This window comes from Sphaeramia orbicularis, chromosome 14 (assembly GCF_902148855.1).
Source record: "Sphaeramia orbicularis chromosome 14, fSphaOr1.1, whole genome shotgun sequence".
Classification (NCBI taxonomy): Eukaryota; Metazoa; Chordata; class Actinopteri; order Kurtiformes; family Apogonidae; genus Sphaeramia; species Sphaeramia orbicularis.
In genome coordinates this window covers 6,362,276-6,386,058 of record NC_043970.1, presented here as the reverse complement: position 1 = coordinate 6,386,058, position 23,783 = coordinate 6,362,276, and the positions used below count along the sequence as shown (strand labels likewise).

The following is a 23,783-nucleotide window of genomic DNA, read 5'->3' as shown; positions in this document are numbered from 1 at the left end:
ATACAAAGAAATAAACAGATTAAAACAAATAATTACTATATATAGAAATGAAGTTGTAGAATGGAGAGTAGAGCTTATGGGGGGTAGGCTATTCTGAAAAGGTGAGTTTTGAGTCTGGATTTGAATGTGGGGAGAGAGTCACAGTTACGGATGGATGGTGGGAGGGAGTTCCAGAGCTGAGGAGCAGAGCAGCTGAAGGCTCGGCCTCCCATGGTGCTGAGGCGGACAGGAGGCACGGTGAGGTGGATAGAAGAGGAGGACCTGAGAGAACAGACTGGAGTGGTGACATGGAGGAGGTCAGACAGGTACTGAGGGGCGAGATTGTGGATGTATATATATATATATATATATATATATATATATATATATCCTTCATTCATTTTCTGAACCCGCTTTATCCTCACTAGGGTCACGGGGGTCGCTTGGAGCCTATCCCAGCTACATAGGGGCGAAGGCGGGGTACACCCTGGACAAGTCGCCAGTTCATCGCAGGGCTGACATATAGAGACAAACAATCACTCTCACATTCACACCTATGGGCAATTTAGATTAACCAATTAACCTATTAGTGCATGTTTTTTGGACTGTGGAGGAAGCCGGAGTACCCGGAGAGAACCCACGCAGACACGGGGAGAACATGCAAACTCCACACAGAAAGGTCCCACCCCCCGTCGACTGGTGTTGGAATCGAACCCAGGACCTTCTTGCTGTGAGGCACGTGTGCTAACCACTGCACCACCGTGTCGCCCATATATATATATATATATATATATATATATATATATATATATGTATATATATAAACACAAGGGAAGTTATTAACAATAAACAAATTTTACATCTGTTACCATTGCATCCGGAAGCCACGTGACCAAAAATTTGGCATATGAGAAGAAAAATACTGCATGAAATACTGCATGTTAAATTTTGGTATGATCGGATGAACATTAGCAATATTACAGCCATTTGACATCATGATGTATACCATCAGATGTAGAATGGAAAAATGCATAATTTGGTTTTGGTTTGAAGTCAATACGATGATTTTGATGGAAGTTATGGCAAAATATACATTTTTTAAAACTTTGGCCTATATCTCAGATGTACTTTGGCCTACTATTGGCAAAACCTAACCAGGTCAACTAGAGAATATGGCAAATCATTTGATCATGGTTTGATATCAATCTTGCTTGAAATGTGAGCACTACAGTGCATACAGAAAAACAGACAGACAAATAGACATATGAACTGACCAGTATGGGCCTTAAACAGTATTTATAATGGAAGTCACTGGTCAGGATTGGGGGGGGGGGGGGGGGGGGCAGGCAAACTGAGGTGGGAGGATCAATCTCCTTTTAAAGACTTCAACTGACCAGTTACAGCCAGGCGCGGAGAAACATGGCAGGTGCACCTGATAACTTCTAACAACCTGTGGATAAGATCCAACCAAGAAAGAAAACAACTGTGGTATCTGTGTCTGGAACAAATGACACTGAAAAGATATGAATTCACAAAATCAATATATATTTAAATAATAATAGTTGACAGTAAGGCAATCTCTTGTTCACCCCTCTACCCTCTACCATGTGTCATTGTGGAATTTTCTGAAAAAGATAAAACACACAGTCATTGAAAACCTGTTTATAAATATTTGTCCTTATGGAGGAGATATGGGTGTCCATGTTAAATTCACTTAGAGACCACCTCTCAAACAAACTGCTGTCAATCCATAACTGTACATCCTATCGCAAAAATTCTTGCAGGTGAACCTTGTGGTGAGTCTTGTGAACGTATCAATGTATAATATGTAGGAAAAAAAAGAACAGGCACTGATTGTGGGAATGTGGAGTTTGTCAAACATGTTAGTGACAGAAAATTAACATGGGAGTGAATGACCAAAAAAACCCCTCTGCACTCTTGGCACTTAGAGGCCTGTAGATCAAAAATTAAACATTTTATGATTAACCTCCTAAGACCCAGGAAATGTCTGCAAAGTACAAGCTTTTTTTTTTTTTTATTAAGTAAGTGCCTATATTAGAAACATCATGATGCAACAGTTTTTAAAATTTTCATGGAATGTCCTTTGTGGTGGACAGTTTTCTTTACTTTTTTTGTTGTTGTTGTTGTTGTATAAAGTTGTGAAACTCTTGTCCACAAATGTGGACAAAAAACCCATAGCTGGGTCTTAGGAGGTTAACATGTGATATAGTCTTTGAAAGAAAAGAGTTTTTTCCAACAGTTGGATGTGTTGTGATTTGTCTCTGAATTCCCAGAAATGTGAGAGTTACGAAGAGTTGTTAGTAGAATTTCAAAGAAAGCTTGTCTATGTCTGAGAGCTAGAGTGGAGCTAGATTGTAAGGGGTTTCAGTCAGAGTGTGAATTACTTCTCCATAATTTGGGGTACTCCCTTCATTTCTTCTATGACCATCATGGTCCGCTACCACATCAATACAAAGAGCCACCACGTTTAGTGTTTAAGTGCAAGATAAGTGAGGCTAACACACACTCAAAGTAAAGACAACCGACAAAATGAGAAACCGTAGGCTACATTATCTACTATTCAAAAAGTTGGGTGTATAATGCACAATACTAAATACTAGTAAAAGTAATAAATTTACAAACAGCCTACATCTTACCTCATAACATAGTTTTATTTTCAGACTGAATTTGAACTTGAACCATTTTAGACTTTTTGTGAGATTCTGAATGTTTTAGGTCCAGATAAAATCTCAAAGGTCCTGTACAGAGAATTGATTTAAAGTGGATTGCAGCGACACCTTCGGCCGGAATTGGTGGTGTTTTAAATAAAAGACTCCACTTCCCATGAGCACTGGTACCTACTGTCAAAAGGGCATAACTTTGGCCAAGGCATGTGTTTGCGTGTTTGTTTGTTTGTTCGCAAGATAACTCAAAAAGTTATGAACAGATTTCATGAAATATTCAGGAAATGTTGATACTGGCACAAGGAAGAAATGATTAAGTTTTGGTGGTGATGGGGGGGGGGGGGGGGGGGGGCAGATCTGTCTTGTTTCTTGTTTTCCAAAGTTTTTGTATAACAGTAAGTCAGTCAATCAGAATAGTCATAATAACAATATGACAAACAATAGTACCTTGTGCCTTGCACAACATGCAAGCACACAGTAATAATAAATCCAATTTTTCTTTGTTTTGGTGTGAAAAAGGTAAAATTACATGATGAAAATGTGAATAACCTGAACAACCACGTACAAACTGAAATTTCTTAAGAAATGTTATGTGTGATTTCAACACTTTAACCCAGGGGTCACCAACCTTTTCTCTTCTGTGGGCTACTTTTACCTAATGAAGTTGCTGGAGGGCTACTCTAATTTAGCAACATTTATTTATATAGCTATTTTTCATACACATACATATTTTGTATCATACGTTTGTAACATTGTGCTCTTCATTTATTTTATTTATTTATATATCTTTGTTTTAACATTTACAATACTTAAAAAGTGTTAATATGAAACTATTATTTTACTTTAATTAAGAAAATCAAAAGTAGAAAAAAACAAATACAAGCATTTGCATGCTGTATTCCTAAATATTTTAATACTATGTCAAAAATTATGAAACGGAACAGTCCTGCATATTTTTATAGAATTGCTAAAAATAAATAATACACACCTGTATATGCATTTTTAATACTTTGAAACTGTGAAAAGGAACGCTGTCACTCACACAATAAAACTTCACCAGCATGTACTGCTGTATTTCTGAAGGATTTGACCTTTTCTAAATTCACGTATGCTGTCAAAACATATTAATTAAAACCAGAACTTTGTGCACATAAATCCACCATCCCCGTCACTTCTACAGTCATCACACTGGAGTCAAACGCAGAGGCACCTGTTCAGGTCCGACTCCAGCTGTCTAAGCGCATGCGCAGATAGTGTACATATGTTTGCGCTTGTCCAGGGATGTGAACCACTTTACTGATGCCTCTGTTGAAGCGCTGGCCTTGGTCAGTTTAGTGAACATGGACTGTTGTTTTTGGACTTTAGTTTTCAGCTCTTTTACCTTCTCTTCACGGAGGCTGATTCCCACCGGGGAATCTCCAGAAAAGTTGCTGTGAACTTTGGTGAAGTTCCGCTCCACGTTGCATCTTTTACTGACTTCCAGAACGCACCACAGATCTCACACACACACACACACACACTTGTCTTTCACATTTGTCAAACAGAAGTCCGTGCCTCATCGTTGGTGAAAATAACTCCCTGACTATATTCAGCCCACATCGTTGCGGGGCTGAACCCACTACCTGCCTGGCATCTGGCTCATCCTGGGCCCCGCCCCTCTCCAATGACAGACAGCAAATCAGCGCTAAAGTTTGATTGACAGCTAGTTGACCGTGTCATCTCGGGAGGGGGACACTTGTAAATTTGATTGGGTTGAAATTTAGACCTGTTCTACAAAATGACGAATCAACTTTGTGTTCTTATATTAGTGACCCTTGGCGAACCACCGGTAGACCGCGAGCAACGTGTTGGAGAACCCTGAACTAGTTCTATTTTTAGAACAGACCTGCGGGCGACTCGCGTGGTCCCTGCGGGCGACCTGGTGCCCGCGGGCACCGTGTTGGTGAGCCCTGCTTTAGCCCTTTTACCCTTAAGCCTAAAATTGTCCGCCTGGACTTTTTTCTTATTTTGACCCTAAAAATGTTCCTGTGAGTAAGTCCTTTTGCCCATTTTTACAAAACACTTAGAACTTCCAATATCTAGCAGTCATTTACAATTTACTGCATATAACAATGTAAAATGATAAGAAACACAAAATTGAATTTGATTTTAGAGTTTTAATAGAGAAAAAACACTCATTTAACCATATAATATCTCAGCTTATTATTAAGACAATTTATAGATCACAGTGGATCTACAAATACACAAAACATTTAGTAACAGGTATAATATTTCGACATTTCAGGATGTTCTTATTTATTTAGGTTATTTACATTCGATTGTTAATGTAAACCTAAAACGTCATAAGAGAGCTAAGTGCAATTTTAACAATTTTCTGCCTGTTACTAAATGTTTCATGTATTTTCAGATCCATTGTGATCTGTAAGTTGTAATGGACATATGTAAATGATAATTTGAGGCATAATATTGTTAAAATTGCACTTATTTTTCTTAATACATTTTCTGGTTGTTAATGTTATTCTAATCTTTTGAACGATACTTTGTAGATGTACATATTTTCATACTCTAATTTTACTTTTTTCACATAAAACCAAGAGGAAAATTTGGAGTTCTCATTATTTATAGGTCATTATGCTATTATATCACTTGAGATCACATTGGGTTGAATGTGCCCCCTGAAGTAAAATGAGTTTGACTTCGTCAAAGTTAAATGTTTTCAGTTTTTGCACTTTGGGCCAGATTGGATCCTTTGGCTGGCCAGTTTTAACCTGCGGGCCATATGTTTGACACCCCTGGTTTTGACTTTGTACAGTTTAGACAAGAATGGTTTAGACAGCACAAATAATGCAAATGAGTTCATGTGAACATAGTATTTTGTCTTACCACAGCCCCAGATTGTAAAGAGGTGATGATAAACTAACTAGTCAGATTCCATGTTGTTTTCAAATGAAAACCTGCAAGCTGATGCCCCTTTCCACTATGAAAATAATAGTAGCTGATGTTAGTTAATTATGTTAAACCCTTAAGGTAACCTTAAATAAGTTGTTTTGCCCATAGGTGTGTATGTAAGAGTGAAAGGTTGTTTGTCTGTATATGTCAGCACAGCGATGAACTGGTGACATGTCCAGGTTGTACCTCGTCTTCGCCAACCATGATAGGCTCTGGCATCCCTGTGACCCTCATGAGGACTGAGCCCAGTGCATATCGGTCTATAAACTCCTCTAATTTTCAGCAAATACACTACCAGTCAAAAGTTTGGACTCACCTGTTTTTTCTTTATTTTCATGATTATTTATATTGTAGATTCTCACTGAAGGCATCAAAACTATGAATGAACATATGGAATTATGTAGATAAAAATGTGTGTCATAACTCAAAGCATATTATATATTTTAGATTCTTCAAAATAGCCACATTTTGCTTTTATTACTGCTTGCACACTCGTGGCATTCTCTCGATGAGCTTCATGAGGTCATCATCTGAAATGTTTTCCAACAGTCTTGAAGGAGTTCTCAGTGATGCTGAGCACTTGTTGGCCATCTGCAGTCCATTTCATGCCATTTAAATGAGAAGTTGTGTCCAAACTTTTGGCTGGTAGTGTATAACCTTTGAAAATCAAAATATTTGATCTTGAGTTGATCTTGCTCACATGCTTACATGTATTGGTTACAAATCCAAACCATTACTCACATTCTCTCGTATGATAGTGTATTTCTTCAAGTGCCAGTATACTACTCTGACTCTCTGTTATGCTGCTCAGGATTGACATGCACACTTAGTGTTTCTATATAATGTTATGCGTATCTGCATTGAGGGGCTGATATCTATAAAAATGCAAGCTGTCTCCAGGCAGGAGGATACCTCTTTATATTTCTTACACGCTCCGTCCACTGCTTTCACTGTAAGTCTCTGTCAGCAGAATTTCTAATGAATTGTACAAAAGCCAGTTTACCATGCACCCCCCCCCCCTCACACACACACACAGAGATATAGACCAAATCAAATTTATCTTGGCTGGAGAAAATGGCTGGAGAAAAGAATTAATGAAGTTCCTTTTAAGCAGGGAACTTGATTTTTTGTCCTTTCTCAATTGTGACTCTAAAGAAACAATAGGTATCAAAGGATGGCTTATTCTTACATCCTCTACCAAAATGAAGAAGTGGTATTTCTCACTTTTGTGCGATGAATAGACATGACAGTTTGGTGAAAAATATTACATACCAAATATTCCGAAAATAGCAAACAATGGATGTCAGACAAAACAGCAAACAGGGCCACTTTAATACAGTTATTCCTGACTATGTAAGCACATTTTTAAAACATATTAGCTGTATTAAATGCATATAAATATAGAATTTTCTACACACTTGATTTGTCGCACAATCCAAGCATTTAAAATTAAAGATTTATATGGTAATATGATGTTTGTGTTGTAGCCTGTTTTGTGCTTGGTATGGGTCATCTATTGATGTCAACTCTATTTTGATGGTTTACTGTCTCTGTTAACTGCATCCATGACAAAACCCTGTGCACTGATTCCTTTGCAGAGGGCTCAGGTCCATTTTTCTGTGGAAAAATAGTTTGGCCCAGTCCCATTTCACCGCTTGGCCCTCTCCCTTAGTCCTACTGCTCCATTTTGTGTGTTCATGTGAAGGGGTAGGGGTATCTCGATTCTTGATGAGTTGATGGGGAGGGCTGTTTGGCCCTCAAAACAGAGATTTGCAGGACCACACTGCAAATGGAGGGGTATTACAGACTCATATCCAACTTCCCTTTTGAAACAAAATTTTACAGAAAGTTGTTTTTAATCAATTGAACAAATTTTTAAATAAAAATACTATTTTAGAGAGCCACAGTGCAGAGGTCCACGGACTCAATCAGGGGTCCGACAACCTCCAATCAGGGCCTTCATGGACGACTTGACAGTCACGACAGAGTCGGTACCAGGATGCAGGTGGATCCTCCAAGGGCTGGAAAGGCTCCTCCGGTGGGCGCGGATGGGATTTAAACCAGCAAAGTCAAGATCGCTTGTGGTGAGGAAGGGAAAGGTCACGGACAGGTTCCGGTTCACCATAGAAGGGTCAACGATACCACCTTTAACAGAGAAGCCTGTGAAGAGCTTAGGCAAGGTCTTCGACAGCAGCCTCAAAGATACCGCATCTGTCCAGTCAACCTGCCAGGACCTGGACAGCTGGCTGGGAGCAGTGGATAGATCTGGCCTCCCCGGAAAATTTAAAGCATGGATATACCAGCACGGTATATTGCCAAGGATACTCTGGCCGCTACTGGTCTACGAGGTCTCTATCTCCACCGTGGAGACCCTGGAGAGGAAGGTGAGCACTTATCTCAGGAGATGGCTGGGGTTGCCTAGAAGCCTCAGCACCATCGCCCTCTACGGGAACACTACAAAGCTCCGGCTGCCCTTGAAGTCTCTTGAAGAGGAGTTCAAGGTGACTCGGACCAGAGAAGTGATCCAGTATAGAGACTCAAGTGACCCAAGGGTGGCCCAGGCAGGAATTGTGGTGAAGACCGGAAGGAAATGGAGCGCCCAGGCGGCCGTACTGGATGCGGAGGCACGATTACGCCACAGAGACCTGGTGGGGGTTGTGGCCCAGGGCAGAGCAAGCCTGGGGATGTTTCCAACACCGCACCGCCACAAGGAGCGCCAGGGGAAGGAGAAAAGAAGGCAGATTCTGGAGGAGGTCAGAACGTCAGTGGAAGAAGTAAGAACATGCAGAGCGGCAGGTCTGAGACAGCAGGGGGCCTGGACCAGATGGGAGCATGCATGACCGCAAAGTTACATGGACGGACCTTTGGCAGGCTGAACCTCACCGCATCAGCTTCCTGATCCGGGCAGTTTATGATGTACTGCCTAGCCCAGCGAACCTTGTCACCTGGGGGAAAGCTGAGACCCCGGACTGCCCACTGTGTTCAGCGAGAGGAACTCTGGAGCATGTTCTGAGCTCCTGCCCGAAAGCGCTCAGTCAGGGCCGTTACACCTGGCGCCACAACCAGGTGCTGAAGCCAGTTGCAGAAGCCATTAGCAAGGGCATCAGCAGCTGCAACCGAGTGCACAAGGACACCCATGCAATCGCTTTCATCAAAGCAGGAGAACAGCCAGGGGCAGGCCGCAGGAAGACACCAGCAGGGATCCTGGCATCTGCTAAAGACTGGAAGCTCTCTGTAGACCTGGAGAAGCAGCTACGCTTCCCCCAGCACATTGTCAGCTCCACCCTGAGGCCAGACATCCTCCTGGTCTCTGAGAGCACTAAGAACATCATCATGTTGGAGCTGACGGTGTCATGGGAGGACCGCTTGGGGGAGGCCCACGAGAGGAAGAGGGCAAAGTATGAAGACCTCGTCGTCGACTGTCAGAAGCAGGGCTGGAAGGCTAGATGTATGCCCATCGAGGTTGGTAGCAGAGGATTTGTGGGGCAGCCATACCACAAAGCCCTCAGCGCCTTGGGCATCACAGGAGCAGCAAGGACCAGAGCTATTAAGAACACCACCGAAGCAGCTGAGAAAGCCTCAAGATGGCTCTGGATCCAGAGAGGAAAACCATGGGGACAAGCTAATACCTCCTGAACACAAGTCACGTCTTGATCAGTCGTGGCTGGGCCACCTGGGTGAGGTGTATAATGTTGAAAGGCCCAAAACACCTGTGACCCTAGGTACATTACTGACGCTGTGTTCAGGTGCATCAGTAGATGTATGCAAGAACTAGAGAAGTATCAGTCTAGTTTTAGGATTAATCACAGTAGAGACAGTTCTTTTAAAGATCGTCTATGATCTCAGGTGCAACTTAGACTGAAGCAAGGTCTCAGTCCAGGTACTACTGGATCTGAGTGCTGTTTTTGGTACAGTCCAATCCTGTTTAATGGACTTAGACACCTGGTTGGCCTCTCTGGTACTGTTTTTAATTGGTTTCAATCCTATCTCACAGATAGGAAATTTTTGTTAAGTATGGATACATGCTCTTCAGGGATCCATGGAACTAGATGTGGTGTGCCCCAAGGCTCAATATTAGGCCCCATACTTTTTTAACTTATACATGCTTCCACTTGAGGACGTCATCAAGAGACATGGCATCAACTTTCACAGATATGCTGATGACACACAGTTGTACACCGCTATATCTCCTGAAGACACTCCGCCAATTGATGCCCTTTTTAATTGTATTCTAGCTATTAAAACCTTGATGGTAGAAAACTTCTTGCAGCTCAACCTGGGCAAAACTGAAGTTTTAGTTATTGGTCTTGAGGCTACGAGAGAGAAATACTTGCCAAAACTGCAAGCATATTCTTTTAACCCTTCAGAATAAGTAAACACCTGGGCATTATCTTTGACTCTGAGCTCACTTTTATTCCTCATATTAAATCCATCATAAAAACAGGTTTTTATCATCTCAAGAATATAGCCAGAGTTCAGTCCTCTTTCGACACCCTAACCCTAACCAACATAGAGATGTTAATGCATGCTAGGGCTGCACGATTTTGGCAAAAAAAAAAATCCCGATTTTTTCCTCTAAAAACTCGATTTTCGATTTTGATTTCGATTTTTGGGTAAAACTACAAAAGACAACAGAAGTCAGCATGCCATTTTCGTGAGCAGCCAACAATGCAAGGCACTGCTCTAACCTCAAATCTGTGATGGGATCACGTGATGAACCCACAGAAGTTTTATTGTTAATTAAATCTTTATTGAATGAAGTAGAGTATACAAACAATGTATACAACAAGAAAATAACAGAAGTTTGTCAGGTGGAATACACTATATAATACAATGTCCAAATCAGAGCAAATACTTATGGTTTTTATAGCCTTTTTGTTTCCACATTTATCTAACAGCTTTAAATAAAGTTCAACATCTTTCAAAAAATAAATAATATTTGGTTTTGTGAAACAGAACTTACATTTGTGAATGAAAAATTTAGCAAGTAAGAGGACTAAATTATATATATATATATATATATATATATATATATATATATATATATATATATATATATATACATATATATATATATATATATATATATATATATATATATATATATATATATATATAGCTCAACAGATAGAATCCCTCCAGCGTGTCCTGGGTCGGTCTATTCCACGCACGGATCCTCCAGTTTAAATAGAACCGCATGTGGATCACTCATATTAACGTGGTCAACGCACACACGCACGCACGACTGATGCCTGTCACTGACTTACATTGGTATCACTTCTGTGGGCCCAGATACCCAGGAAAAAAAAAAACAAACAAAAAAAAACCATATATATATATATATATATATATATATATATATATATATATATATATATATATATATATATATATATATATATATATATATATATGGTTTTTTTTGTTTGTTTGTTTTTTTCAAACTTTGTCACTACCAAACTATAGACTTCCATTCAAAATAAAAATCATTGTTTAAACTTTGGATATTTTGCTTCACCTTCACAGACTATTTTTCTAAAATTAATTTAGAAGGTTTTCGCTGCAAAACAGATTTAAATTAATATTTAAAAACAAAAATTTACGTTGATTTTTAGATTCATTAAAATCTCCATGTCATCTTTCTTTGTAAAAATTACAAATGTGATTATTATTGCCATCAGAATCTTTGATAGTTGAAATTAGAATGTTGGTTACTGACAAAGATTTTTTATTTTTGACAAAATAACCTGTGTTTCGGTAGTGACTATACTGAGGCGATAGTGACCATAATTTTTTAGATTGAAAAATTATATTATTGTAACTCAATTATTTTTGCTAAATTTTAACATAATCTATGTTTGAAATTAATTACAAAAATTGGACCCAATACCGACCTGCTTGGCATTCACCATCAAGGTTTGGAGTAGTGGGGTAAAATCACCCCAAGTATGTGACAAGTTCAGCCTACTGCTCCCCAGAGGATGGGACAAATGCAGATGAATTTCACATATGTACATTTAAAACACGGAATGAGACTTTAACCTTATTATCAATTCATTATAATACATTAATAGTAATTACATGACCACTGAATTTAACTTTTATGTCCATTTATTTGGATGGACAAAAAAGGGTCTTAACTAAAAACATTCAATACAAACATTTGAGCAGTTACAAATTAAAACTAAAACTGGTAAAGAAGGCATCAAAGTGTGTGAACTTTCCACAACTAAAGCTACTACGTGTGAACAACAACTGGTTACCTTTACCTCGAGCACTACTTTCATTTATTTATTTATTTATTTATTTAACCTTTATTTAACAATGATAAGTTAGCTTAGAACCGATTCTCATTTGCAATAACGACCTGGCCGAGAGGCATCATACTAACAGCCATTGTGTTATGGTTGTGACTGTTTTGGTAGCGACAATTTTAGCTATTTCTTAACAAAATTCAGTAATGCTAGGTTAAAAATGTCTACTGATCACAGATTTGAGAAGATGTCTGTCGTGTTCTTGGGCGTAAGGATCAAGCAGCACATAGTAGAGCAACTGGACTGCATTTATTTTGTGTTCAACTCAAAACCATTCACAATACACAAGCTAGTACTCGGCACACCTGGTACTTCCTGTTAGGCCTTTCACAATAAAGCATACAGATTATACCACGTCCCCCTTACTTTGAAATGAATGCAGATATAAATGAACATTTTACTGCATGAATGAAACTTTTTTTTCACTTAACCTCTTAAGACCCTTTTTTTTCTCCACTTCACAGAACAATTTTCTTTTCCTTAACCTTATGTTTTCATTTAACCATTTTACTTTCATAAATCCAGTCTCTGTGGCTTTACTACAGCTCGACCGAACCTTCTTCTGACAGGACTTGGGGTAACAGTCTTGGGAGTCTGAGCTGCAGACTGATTGGTTTAGTGTAGGCAAGGCATCCTCTGTTGGTGTGACTGGTGTACTTGGTGTTGGTACCTTTGGTATGGATCCAGGCAATGGCAATAGGTGATGTCTGTTTCTCCTGATGGCTCCTGAAGGGCTCTCCACCACATACAAGCGGGGTGTGGAGTGAGTGTAACAGGTCTGGTACAAAGGCTGAACCCAAATGCAAGACCAGAAGACAGACGTAAAGTCGAGTGTGTTTATTGAACACAGTCACAAGGGTTAAAGCACTACACAGAATGATTAATAAATCTGTGAAGCCACTGAGTTTGGGACTAGACGTCTGGGCCGTGAGCGGGGTCAGCGGGCGGCCAGCGTGGCCGAGCCAGAGAAATCCCAATGGCAACCCGACTAGGAGAAAACAGAGGGATGTCAAAAAACAGGCCAGGTCATACACGGGAAGGCAATACAGAAAGCAACGGGACATGAGGGACAGGCTAAACTCACGGTCAGTAATCCAGGCCAAGGGTCGAACACACAGGTAAACGTTGGAGGCTGAGGTACACAGGGGTTAAGCAGAATCGGTTGTCGGGAAAACGAACCAGGTCACAACAGATGAGCAGGCTGAACAGGAACAGGCAGAATCGGTGGTCGGTAGACAAAACAGGTCACAACGGGCAGACAGACTGACAGGATCCAAGAAATGCTGGTAAGTAAGCACACGAGGGAGCAAACAAACTGGCAAAGAAAAAGGGGAAGACACAGGGTTTAAATACTAAAAGAGGGCGGGAAGACAATTAGACACAGGTGGAACACATCGGGGCGGAGACAGGTAATCAGGCACAGGTGAAACAATCAAGGAGGGGAAGTAAAGACACCAGACATGACACATGAGGGAAACTTAACAAAATAAAACAGGAAATGACAGACAAAACAGAAAAGACAGACAAGACAGACAAAATCCAGACACCGTCTGGGAGCCGACATGACAGTGAGATGAGATGACGGTCCCTTCACTCTTAGTATCTGTGATCCACACTGGCTGTCCTGGTGAAAGTTGAGGAAGATGTCTCACGCGATGTCTCTTGTCATACACAGTACTGTCCTTTAATCTCCTCTCTCTCTCCCTTGTCCCCACTGTAGCCTTATTTGGCAGGCTGGGAATGAGCAAAGAGGGAAGTTGGGGTACTGGTGTGCGAAGTCTCCGCCCCATTAGTAGCTGTGCTGGGCTATATCTGTTAGCCAGTGGGGTTGCTCTGTAAGCTAAAAGTGCAAGATATGGATCTTTTGCTTCTTTTAGAAGTCTTTTCATGGTTTGGACATGACGCTCAGCCTCACCATTGGTTTGTGAAAACCTGGGTCTGCTGGTTATATGCTGAAACCATAGGCTGCTGCAAAGTCTTTGAACTGCTGGCTTGAGAACTGAGGTCCGTTATCACTGTAAAATAGCTCTGGAATGCCATGTCTGGAAAAGATTGACTTTAGGTGTACTATGACATCTTCTGATCTTGTGGGGGTCAGTTTGGCTATCTCCACAAATCTAGAATGGTAGTCCACTAGAAGTACATAGTTGCAATTGTTGAGTGTAAAAAGATCTGCTCCAACTTTTTGCCATGGTCTCTCAGGGAACTCGCTGGGCATCAAAGGCTCCACTGGGTTGGCACATTCTTGAATGCATATGGTGCAGTTTTTAACAAGTTCATTGATTTGGCTACTCAGACCAGGTCACCACACAGTCTCTCGAGCTCTCTCTCTGCATCTAGACATTCCCTGATGTCCTTCATGTAGGGCTACAAGAACAGAATTTTGCATAGTGGTAGGAATAACAAGTCTGGAGTCTTTCAGTAGCAGTTCATCATGTACAGTTACAGTGTCTCTGTGTTGCCAATATGCTTTAATTGGTCCTGTGAGATGGCTGTAAACTGGCCAGCCTCTCTGACATAATGACATGACTTCAGAACATATGCTGTCTGTTTCTAGCTGTTCTTTTAGCTGAGTTATGTATGTTGAGCTTGCAGGTAGACTTTTCATAATTTCATCCACATAGATGTTTGTGTCTGCTAGTAGCTCTGCTGTAGATTTAGAATCTGGGTCCTGATTGACAGGTACGTGTGACAATGTGTCCGCTGTGAGGAGTGCTTTGCTTGGAGTGTGTGAGATAGAGTAACTGTACCTCATAAGCCTGAGTCGGAAGCGCTGGATCCTGGGTGGAAGCTTGGTTAGGGCTTGTTGTCCAAGCAAGCTGACAAGTGGCTTGTGGTCAGTCTCTAAAGGCGAAGTGTCTCCTGACGAGAAAGTCTTTAAATCTTTCACATCCCCACGTTAGTCTAAGCGCCTCCTTCTCCACCTGTGCATACCTCTGCTCTGTCTCTGTTAAGGAGCGTGACGCGTATGCTACAGGTCTCCACTGCTCACCCTCTTTTTGAAATAGGACTGCTCCAAGTCCATAGGATGAGGCATCTGCTGACAGTTTTAGTTCTTTGTTTGGGTCATAGAGTGTGAGGACGGGCGTTGACAATAGATCACTTTTCAGCTGATCAAACGCTTTTTGTTGTGCATAGCTCCAGACCCACTGATTTCTCTTTGAAAGTAGGTCTCTGAGGGGCTTATCTTTTTCCGCCAGTCCCAGGATGAATTTGCCTAACCGGTTAACCATCCCCAGAAAGCTGCGTACTTCACTGACATTTGATGATTTGATTTGATTTCATTGCTCTCACAGCTCTGATTTTGTCCGGGTCCAGTTGGACTCCATCTGCAGACAAAATGTGTCTGGGGAACTTTACCTCTTGCTTGCTCAGTTCACATTTGTGTGACACCGGCTTCTTGCAGTTTGGTCAGCACAGTGTGAAGTCTGGCGTTGTGCTCCTGCTGGTCCTGTCCCCAGATAAGGATGTCATCCATGTGACAGACCACGCCTGGCAGCCCATTGAGGATTACTGACATTCTCCGCTGAAAATGCTCTGGGGCTGAGGCAATTCCAAAGGGAAGTCTGTTGAAGTGATAGCATCCGAATGGGGTACTGAACGTTGTGTAGTGTGCTGACTCAGGTAACAATGGAACCTGCCAAAAGCATATGTTTATGTCCAAATTACTGAAGACTTTTGCTCCAGCCAGGGATCCAAGTGTCTGTTCAACTGAAGGCAGGATGTACTTTTCTCTGCACACTGCTTCGTTGAGGTGAGTAAGGTCCAGACAAATGCATACTGAGTCATTTTTGGTTGGCACTGGAACCATACCTGAGCACCATTCAGTTGGCTCTTTGACTCTGCTGATTACTCCCATCGACTCCATTCTTTCCAGTTCTTGTTTCACTTTTCCCGGTAAAGGAATGGGGACACGTCTGGGTGTGGCCAAGGAAAAAAGTACAGCATTAGGTCTCAACTTAATAGTATAAGGTTTCTGCATTAAACCCAATCCCTGCACAACTTGGGGTAGTTCTCATTCAACACTTTCAGGTCAATGCTGTCTCCTCTAGACACAAGGTTTAGCTTAACACTTGTCGGCCTGCTTAACAGCGCAATGTGCAAATCTTTAATAACATATACATTTTCTTGTATTTCTTGTTCACCTTTACACAGTGTTTCTCTGCACATACCCAATACACTGAGTGGAGTACCACCTGGTCCAAACAATGGTCTATCTGGCTTACATAACTCTGTCTTGTTTTGGTTTATACAGCAGTACATCTGGGCTGGGATTACAGAAACGTCAGCTCCAGTGTCTATTTTAAATCTGACTTTGTGGTTTCTGATCGTAAGGTCTTTATACCAAGGATCTGAACCTGCATCTACTGAACCAAGAAACATGGGTGTGTCTTTACATTTCTCTGTTTCTATCACATGCACAGATTTACACACTTTACCGTAATGACCTCTTTTACCACAAGTATGACAGGTCACGTCTTTTGTTGGGCATTGTCCTTTACCATGCGCAGGGGTTTTACCACATCTGTAGCAGGATTTCTCATTTGATATTTTTGCCTTTGTTGTGTGCTTTGGTTGACTTGGGGGCTTGTATGTAGGATGCTTTTGTTTCTTGAATTTCACTGTCACAGCATCTATTTCTGTTTTATTTTCCCCTCTGATGTCCGTCTGTTGCCTTTTTATTACTTCTGACTGCCAGGCTTGATTCACTGCCTTTTCCAGCGTCAAATCTTTGTCCATTTGTAGTCTCTCAGCCAGGCTGGTGTCTCTCAAACCTACAACAAGGCAATCTCTTATTAACTCATTGTGCAGTGCTCCGTAGTTGCAGTTTTTGGCCAAAGCATAAAGCGACAAATGAGTCAACAGTCTCATTAGCTTGCTGCACTCTTTGGTTAAATTTGGCTCTCTCATAGATAATGTTTTTCCTGGACACAAAATACGCGTCTAACGTGTCTCTTACCGCTTGGTACTGATGTCTTTGGGCGTCCGATAAAGCTTGACCTCGAAGAATATCATCCGCTTCATCCCCCATACAGTAGATGAGCATGTTTACTTGGTTAGCCTCGGAGGTAAGGTGCAGGTTACTGGCTAGTCTGAATCTTTCAAACCTCCATATCCACTTCTCCCATTGCTGTGGCTTAGCAAAATTAAATGATTCGGGTGGCTGAATTGTGAATGTTGCGTTCGGGGGTGGACTGGCGTTAGCATTGTTACCGTTTATCTGTTGCTGGGGCAATGTAGCTTGTGCACTTGCTCCGGTTCCTTCTTGTAACATCTTTCTGTCCACAAAAAACTCACTTTATCACTCCCAGAACTCCTTACTTTCACTCCCCGGCAATTAAGCTCTTATTACTGCCCACTTCTGACACCATGTCATGTTCTTGGGTGTAAGGATCAAGCAGCACATAGTAGAGCAACTGGACTGCATTTATTTTATGTTCAAACTTAAAACCATTCACAATACACAAGCTAGTACTCAGCACATCCGGTATGCCCTGCTAGGGCCTTTCACAATAAAGCATACAGGTTACACCACAATGTCCATCCATAAAAACACAATATTTAACAATAAAAAGAAAAACATTTTGAAACAAGTACAATGGAGGACCCAAGTGCAGTTTCAGGTGCTCGGTGAGCACAGTCTTTATTATCAGGCAGACAAGTAACAGACAAGGGACAGGCAGCAGAAGAGTCAAAGACAGGCGGTGGGTCGGGAGCCGGGAAATCCAAACTGTACCGGGAGGGCGCAGGCTGAAGACGTTGGAGACAAAGGATGGGTTGATCATCCGGGGCTCAGGCAGAGAGACGTGGTCTAACGAAGGCTGGTTGTTTACCAGGGGCAAAGACAGGCAGACGAGGTCAGGCAGGCAGGCAGGCAGGTGATAATCCAGGCGGCAGGCGGGTCAGGTCACGAACGATCAGGATCAGTAGTCAGGCAGAATTAAACACTGGAAAGTCACACTGGGTAGAACGATCTGGCAGAGAACAGAGGCAGAGGGGTGAATATATACGCTCAGCCTGATGAGACCCAGCTGGGCTCATCAGGTGAGTAGAGTTAGCTGATTGGGAGGTGTGGCAGAGAGAGAGATGAGGAGGTGGGACTGAGAGTGAGTGAGAGAGAGAGAGAGAGAGAGAGAGAGACAGAGAGAGTAAGTAGAGCAGACAGGGATGTGACACATTTATTTATTTGCGGAAATTATGTGTTTGGTAGTGACAGTCTTAAAAAAAATAGTGATTTTCAGACTTTGCAACACAATTACTTAAAATCGGACCTACTTCTATACTTACCATGTGGTCATTAGAGAGAGGAGGTCTGCCTTTACTATTGGTGAAGATTAGGTGTACGTGGCTGAAAACAGACTCCTCCTATGAACTCTACCTCATCTTGTTTCGGTAGTGACATGAAAACACGGGACAGCTTTTTTGACATATATTTCTTGAATTCAGAAGAAAAACACAAAATCAATTTTAATATTTCAACTTCAAAGTCACATATAAAGGAGGAAATTTTTTATATTTAATTTAAAGCTATCTGAATTAATGCTTTTGGACTGACTAGATCATAATGTGACATAAATAAACATCAAGGGTCTAAATATTTAATTGTTTTTTAAAATGTGTTTTTTAGTATGGGACAGCAATTTCAACCAATTCGGTAGAATATCCCTTATATTCTTCAGTGTTTCCTCAGTAGGGGCCCTCTGCACCGGGGGATGGCTGTGGGCTCCAGTGGTTGTGCTGCGGTTTGGCCCTCTCTCACTGGTCAGGATGTGGCTCTACGTTGGTGGCGCCAGATTGCTGCACAAGGGGGTGGTGGCTGCCCCCTGGTGCAGATGGCTCCCTGTGATAGTGCCTCCTCTTTTGCTTTCTGGTCCTCCTGTGCTCAGACTTTTCCTGTGCTGTTATTTCTGCGTATCACCACTGGTAACATGGGTGGCGGGGTGTGTGTGTGTGTGTGTGTGTGTGTGTGTGTGTGTGTGTGTGTGTGTGTGTGAGGTGTTGGTGGGGGTGTACTGATTTTTCTATGAAAAGCACTTTGTGCTACATTTCACTGCATGAAAAGTGCTATATAAATAGACTTGATTGATTGATTGATTGATTGATTGTATGAGAAATTTCTCATAATTCTGTTTGAAGTGGAGGCAAAAACAGCAAAAAAGTGCAGCAGTGTAATGAATTTTTTAAAAAGTATTTTCTTGGTAAATAATTTGATCGTTCATTTAATGCCGTTCAGTGTATTGTAGACCGCATTTCTGCAGTTTGTGGTTGATAGCAAAAAGATGCCCGAACCCCACACAATAGAGATGGTCACAGCCGCTGACGGCATGGTGAATTATTTCACTAACAAATTTGCCACAACTGCTTACAGCGCCATCGATGATTGCTGATGACGTAACAAGTCTCGAAGGATTGTCTCATTTCATAGGGGAATATTTCAGCCCCTACCCCTTGTAACTCTATTTCAAAGGGTAGTGCCAAGTGTAAGGGCCAAGGAGTAGGGGTGAAAATGAGAAATGGGATTGGGCCTTTCTCTTGTGTCCTTTCATGCCTCCCTCCTGCTTCTTCACAGTTGTAATGGTGTGCAAAACTTGATACTATTGGCTTGGAAATCCAACCTCTCAGCACAACAAACCTAAGCACACAAGTATCCGCAGTATCTTCCTTATTAAATGTTCAAAGCCGGGCATACACTGTGTGGTTTTAGATTGTTTCTGATTTAACCCCTGCCCACACTGTGCAACTGACTCACTCATGACGTCAGCCAAAACTTGCGGGTGAGGTGCACACGCTGTGCAGTCTACGATTCCGTGCAACTTCACTTCACACACTAACGAGTGAATGTACACAACAGCTGACAGTCCACAGCCGCACTCTGATACTATTTCATCCTGGTCCTTGAAAACCAGGAGCCAAGATTAAGGCAAAAATCTGCGCCACATTGACAGGCTTGGTACAAACACAAAAAGAAAAAAGTCCCGTTGAATTTGGACACACTGCAATGATGAGAACAGTATGGATTGTCTATTTTTCAAAGGGATCTGGAGGTAAGGTAACAATTAGGCTAAAGCTAACAGTACAACTTTACTGAACTTTTTTTTTTTATTTGTATCTCATAGCTTTTTTTAATTCATATAGATAATATGAGGGGATTTTGGGAGCTTTTATGTATGACCGTGGAAGATTTTAATATGCTACTCCAGAAAGTTTCTCCACTCATCCTAAAGGACACCCACCTCAGGAAGGCTATTTCCGCCAAAGACAGGCTTTTGGTGACACTCCATTTTCCCGCAACGTGTGGGTCTCTTACTGTAGTTGTTCTCAGGTTATCATGGGTACAGCTGTATTTCCGTGATTATGTGCTGCGTAGTGATGGAAAACCGCACGACTGGGAAGAAAATTTCTGACATGTCAGGATGTCCGGCAATCATCCAATTTCTGACCACGCATGTGCCGTGAGCAGTCGTGACACTCTGCACACTGCATGATCAACAACAAAGCAGACATTTGGCCCGATTTGAAATGGGTCATATAGTATGAAATCATGTCGAATCAATCATTCGGACCAAAAACCGCACAGTGTATGCCCGACTTAACTCAGGCTGAAAGTAAATAAAATTAGTCACTTTCACTGGAAAATATTAAAAGAATTGTGATGCAAAAGTTCCCCAAAATTTTGTTGAGAAATATTATGTTCTTTGGTTTGCGGTGGAACAGACACACATACCATTATAGAGAGGTGAAACATAAACCCAGGTTCTTTCTTCACTTACTGAACCAAAGAAAATACATTTGTTTCAGTAAATATGACAGAACCTCATAATATGTAAACTAAATCTTTTCCTCACAATCAGGTCTTGAGGTTTTGTTACATCAATTTATCCCTGGGTGTGGGTGGATGGTGCAAGATCCACAAGTCCCCTCTTTCACCTCCCACCACAGTGGCTGTAGTTTCTGTTCAGATGAGTAAAAGCCAATCTTTTTTCAGAAGTAATTCCACCCCCAGCTTGTGATAGTTCTGTTTCTAAGCAACTGACCCTCTGTGTGGAGTTTGTATGTCCCCCTCATATTCATGGAATCCTTTCTGGCTCTCCATTCCTATTACAACCTAATTAGGATGCAGCTCAGCTAGCCCTCTTTTAGTGTTTATTTTTGAACAAATGAAGGCTTAGCCACAGGATTCCTCCTCTGGTGGACCAAAAAGATACACATGATTAAGGGTTAGTATACTGTATGTGTAGAACATGCTCACTAATGTCCTCTCTTGCCTGTTGGTGTGCAAACAAAAGATCGCTGTGGTCTTCAGTTCAGTAGCCCTTTTCCACCACAGGAATTTTACCAAGAACTTTAAGTTCAACCACAAAATTAATCAGGTAAAAAAGTTTCCCTTGATGCTCAAGATTCCCTGAAAAGTTCCCAGTAGGGGGGTAGTACTTTTCAGATTCCCCAGAATTCTTGAGGGGAAGGGCTGCATGCTTACGAACGCTGACTAGTGGAATGCACTTGTACTGTTCTGCACTTGCACCCACTATGTGGGAGCAAACTTGTTTATTCTAATTGTACAAGCTTCACTTTGTGTTTTGATCATTTGGAAAATGGAGCAAAAGAAGAGAAGCTGTGAAAGGTGGATGACCGACGATGTCCATTTGCTGAATACACTCTTTTGATTGTTTAAAGTTGCTCTTTTAGAGTATTCGGCTCACTTGTTCAGTTCACTCCCTCAGCGATTTCAGTGTATTCACATGGACAGACAGATGATTGCAATGCACTTGTAGGAGCAGAAGAATATGCTGCAATAAGCTGTACTGTGTACTTATTACACTGAAAAGAGCCAAGCATATTTTACCAAATACACTCAAACGAAATTCAGCGGGACTTTGAGATGGCGACTCAAAACAACCAAGCCTGATTTGAATAAATTTCCAAGAACTTTGAGATGCATTAGAAACACAAAGCACTTAGATTACCAGGAATTCTTTTACTCAGATAAATAAATTCCAAGTAATAAAAATGGAGGAAAAAGGGCTGAGGTGTCTTCCAGAGGAACTAGGTAAAGGCTTCAGATGGGCATGTGGTACTGTACATAAGAAACATTTGATTTAGTTAAATTGTAATTTAAGAATTAAATGGAGAATTGATCTGGCTACATCCTTCCTTGTGTTTTGATGGATTGTTCTTATCCTTGTGACTCTGGGATGCTACTGTTTTCATGCATACATTATACCAGTGTTTCCCAACCACTGTGCCATGGTACATAAGTGTGCCATGAGAAATCATCGGGTGTGCTGTGGAAGATTATCTAATTTCACCTGATTGGTACTCTAAGTGAGCAACATGATACAGATATATATGACTACATGTGCCAATGATTCACTCTACAACTGCCATTTCCCTTTGCAAAGTGAAAAAAGTGAAAGTGAACCGGCCCCGATGTGGTGCATTCTGTTGATAAAGCCTCCCTCACTAGCATTGACGTGCAGTGGGGTTCATGGCTGGGGAGGCACTGACTCTTTCAGAGCCAGATCTATAAATATATGGTGGCCTGAGAAACTGGAATAGAGAGAGTGAGCAAAAGGAATGGCCTGGGTATATGGGCTCTGCATCAAGTCAGCATAGGTAGACTGGCAGGAACTCAACAGGAAACCTTCAAAAAGAGCCATTTCAAACTAAAAATAAAAAAAGTTTATGGTCTTACCTTTATTTGTACATGAAATCCATGCGCCGATCCTTGTGAATTAAAGTGTATAAAAAAGAATGAAGAAGATTAGAAGCGCATGAATCTGTGGACTCACAGGCGCCATCTATCATGAGGCAGGGGTACTGTTTGCCTCCCCTTGTGACTTTTTCACTGCGGTTTTATGATTAATCTGCAAGCCTAAACACATTACAAAAATACATTCCATATGTTATGCAGATTATGGAAGGATAGAGCATATAATCAGAGTGTTTGAAAGCATTTTAAAGCTATACCTACCGATGTGGCATTTCTCACAGCACTTAGTAAAAGTTTGAACATGAACAACCCACCTCCCTCCAAAGCCCCGCCCGCTCATCCCAAGTCGTCAGAAATGGACGCATGGTCAGAGCCCCGTTCGGCACTATTTGACGCAGGGGGTACCCCTTCTGCGTCGGATTTCGACACGGAGGGCAGCCTGATAGAACTGCATGTAAATCCCTCAGTGTCATTGAGCTCTGACGCTTTCCTCTTACCTGATGCGCGTGATGGAAGCGGAGGTGGAAGTGGAGGTTCGGTCCACTTCAGCGTGTCCGTGGACCCCTCCCTCAGTAATCAGATCCATCATCCACCTGCCGTGGCCCCTGTTCCATCAGTAGACCCTGAATTTAAGGGTCTGGTCTGTGCAGTACTGGGTCAGTGTCTTCAGCTGATGAGGTGCCCAGCACGCGCACTGTGAACGCGCGGCCTCCGTGAATTTTCCGTGGACATTTGAGGTTTCTTAGTCCATACATTTATCATCTTACATAATCCTACATTGTGTGACACCAAGTACATGTACCTGAATCAGTACTGCGGTCATCAAAGCTGAGCTTCCTGCAGACCTATCTGTTCAGTCCAGTACAGCTGACTTCCGGACTTTTATCTCCATCCTTCATTCATCAGACTCCTGTTTGTTCCCCTTTGTTGTTGTTCCTGTTAATAAATCCGTTTTTTTCCTTCCACATGTGCATTTGAGTTTTATCCATTCACATCCTAGACAGTAGACTGTGGTCAGTGACAGGAGGAGCAGCGTGAGTGAAGCGTCAGATTCAGAGGGACACATATCAGATGCGGAGCGCGATAATGGATCGGATGCTGAACGACCGTAATGGATGATTGACAGGAGGCTCAGCCAGGTTCGAC

The 23,783-nt window shown here is 41.7% G+C and overlaps 1 protein-coding gene across 1 annotated transcript; it reads left to right on the top strand.

The window, feature by feature from the left end:
• Nucleotides 1–210: 210 nt before the first annotated feature.
• LOC115433226 (uncharacterized) lies at nucleotides 211–9,253 on the top strand. The gene is given in 3 exon segments (XM_030154517.1): nucleotides 211–305; nucleotides 7,510–8,448; nucleotides 8,450–9,253. Coding segments are annotated over 3 exon segments (1,833 nt in total). The 3' UTR covers nucleotides 9,249–9,253.
• The last annotated feature ends 14,530 nt before the right edge of the window (nucleotides 9,254–23,783 follow it).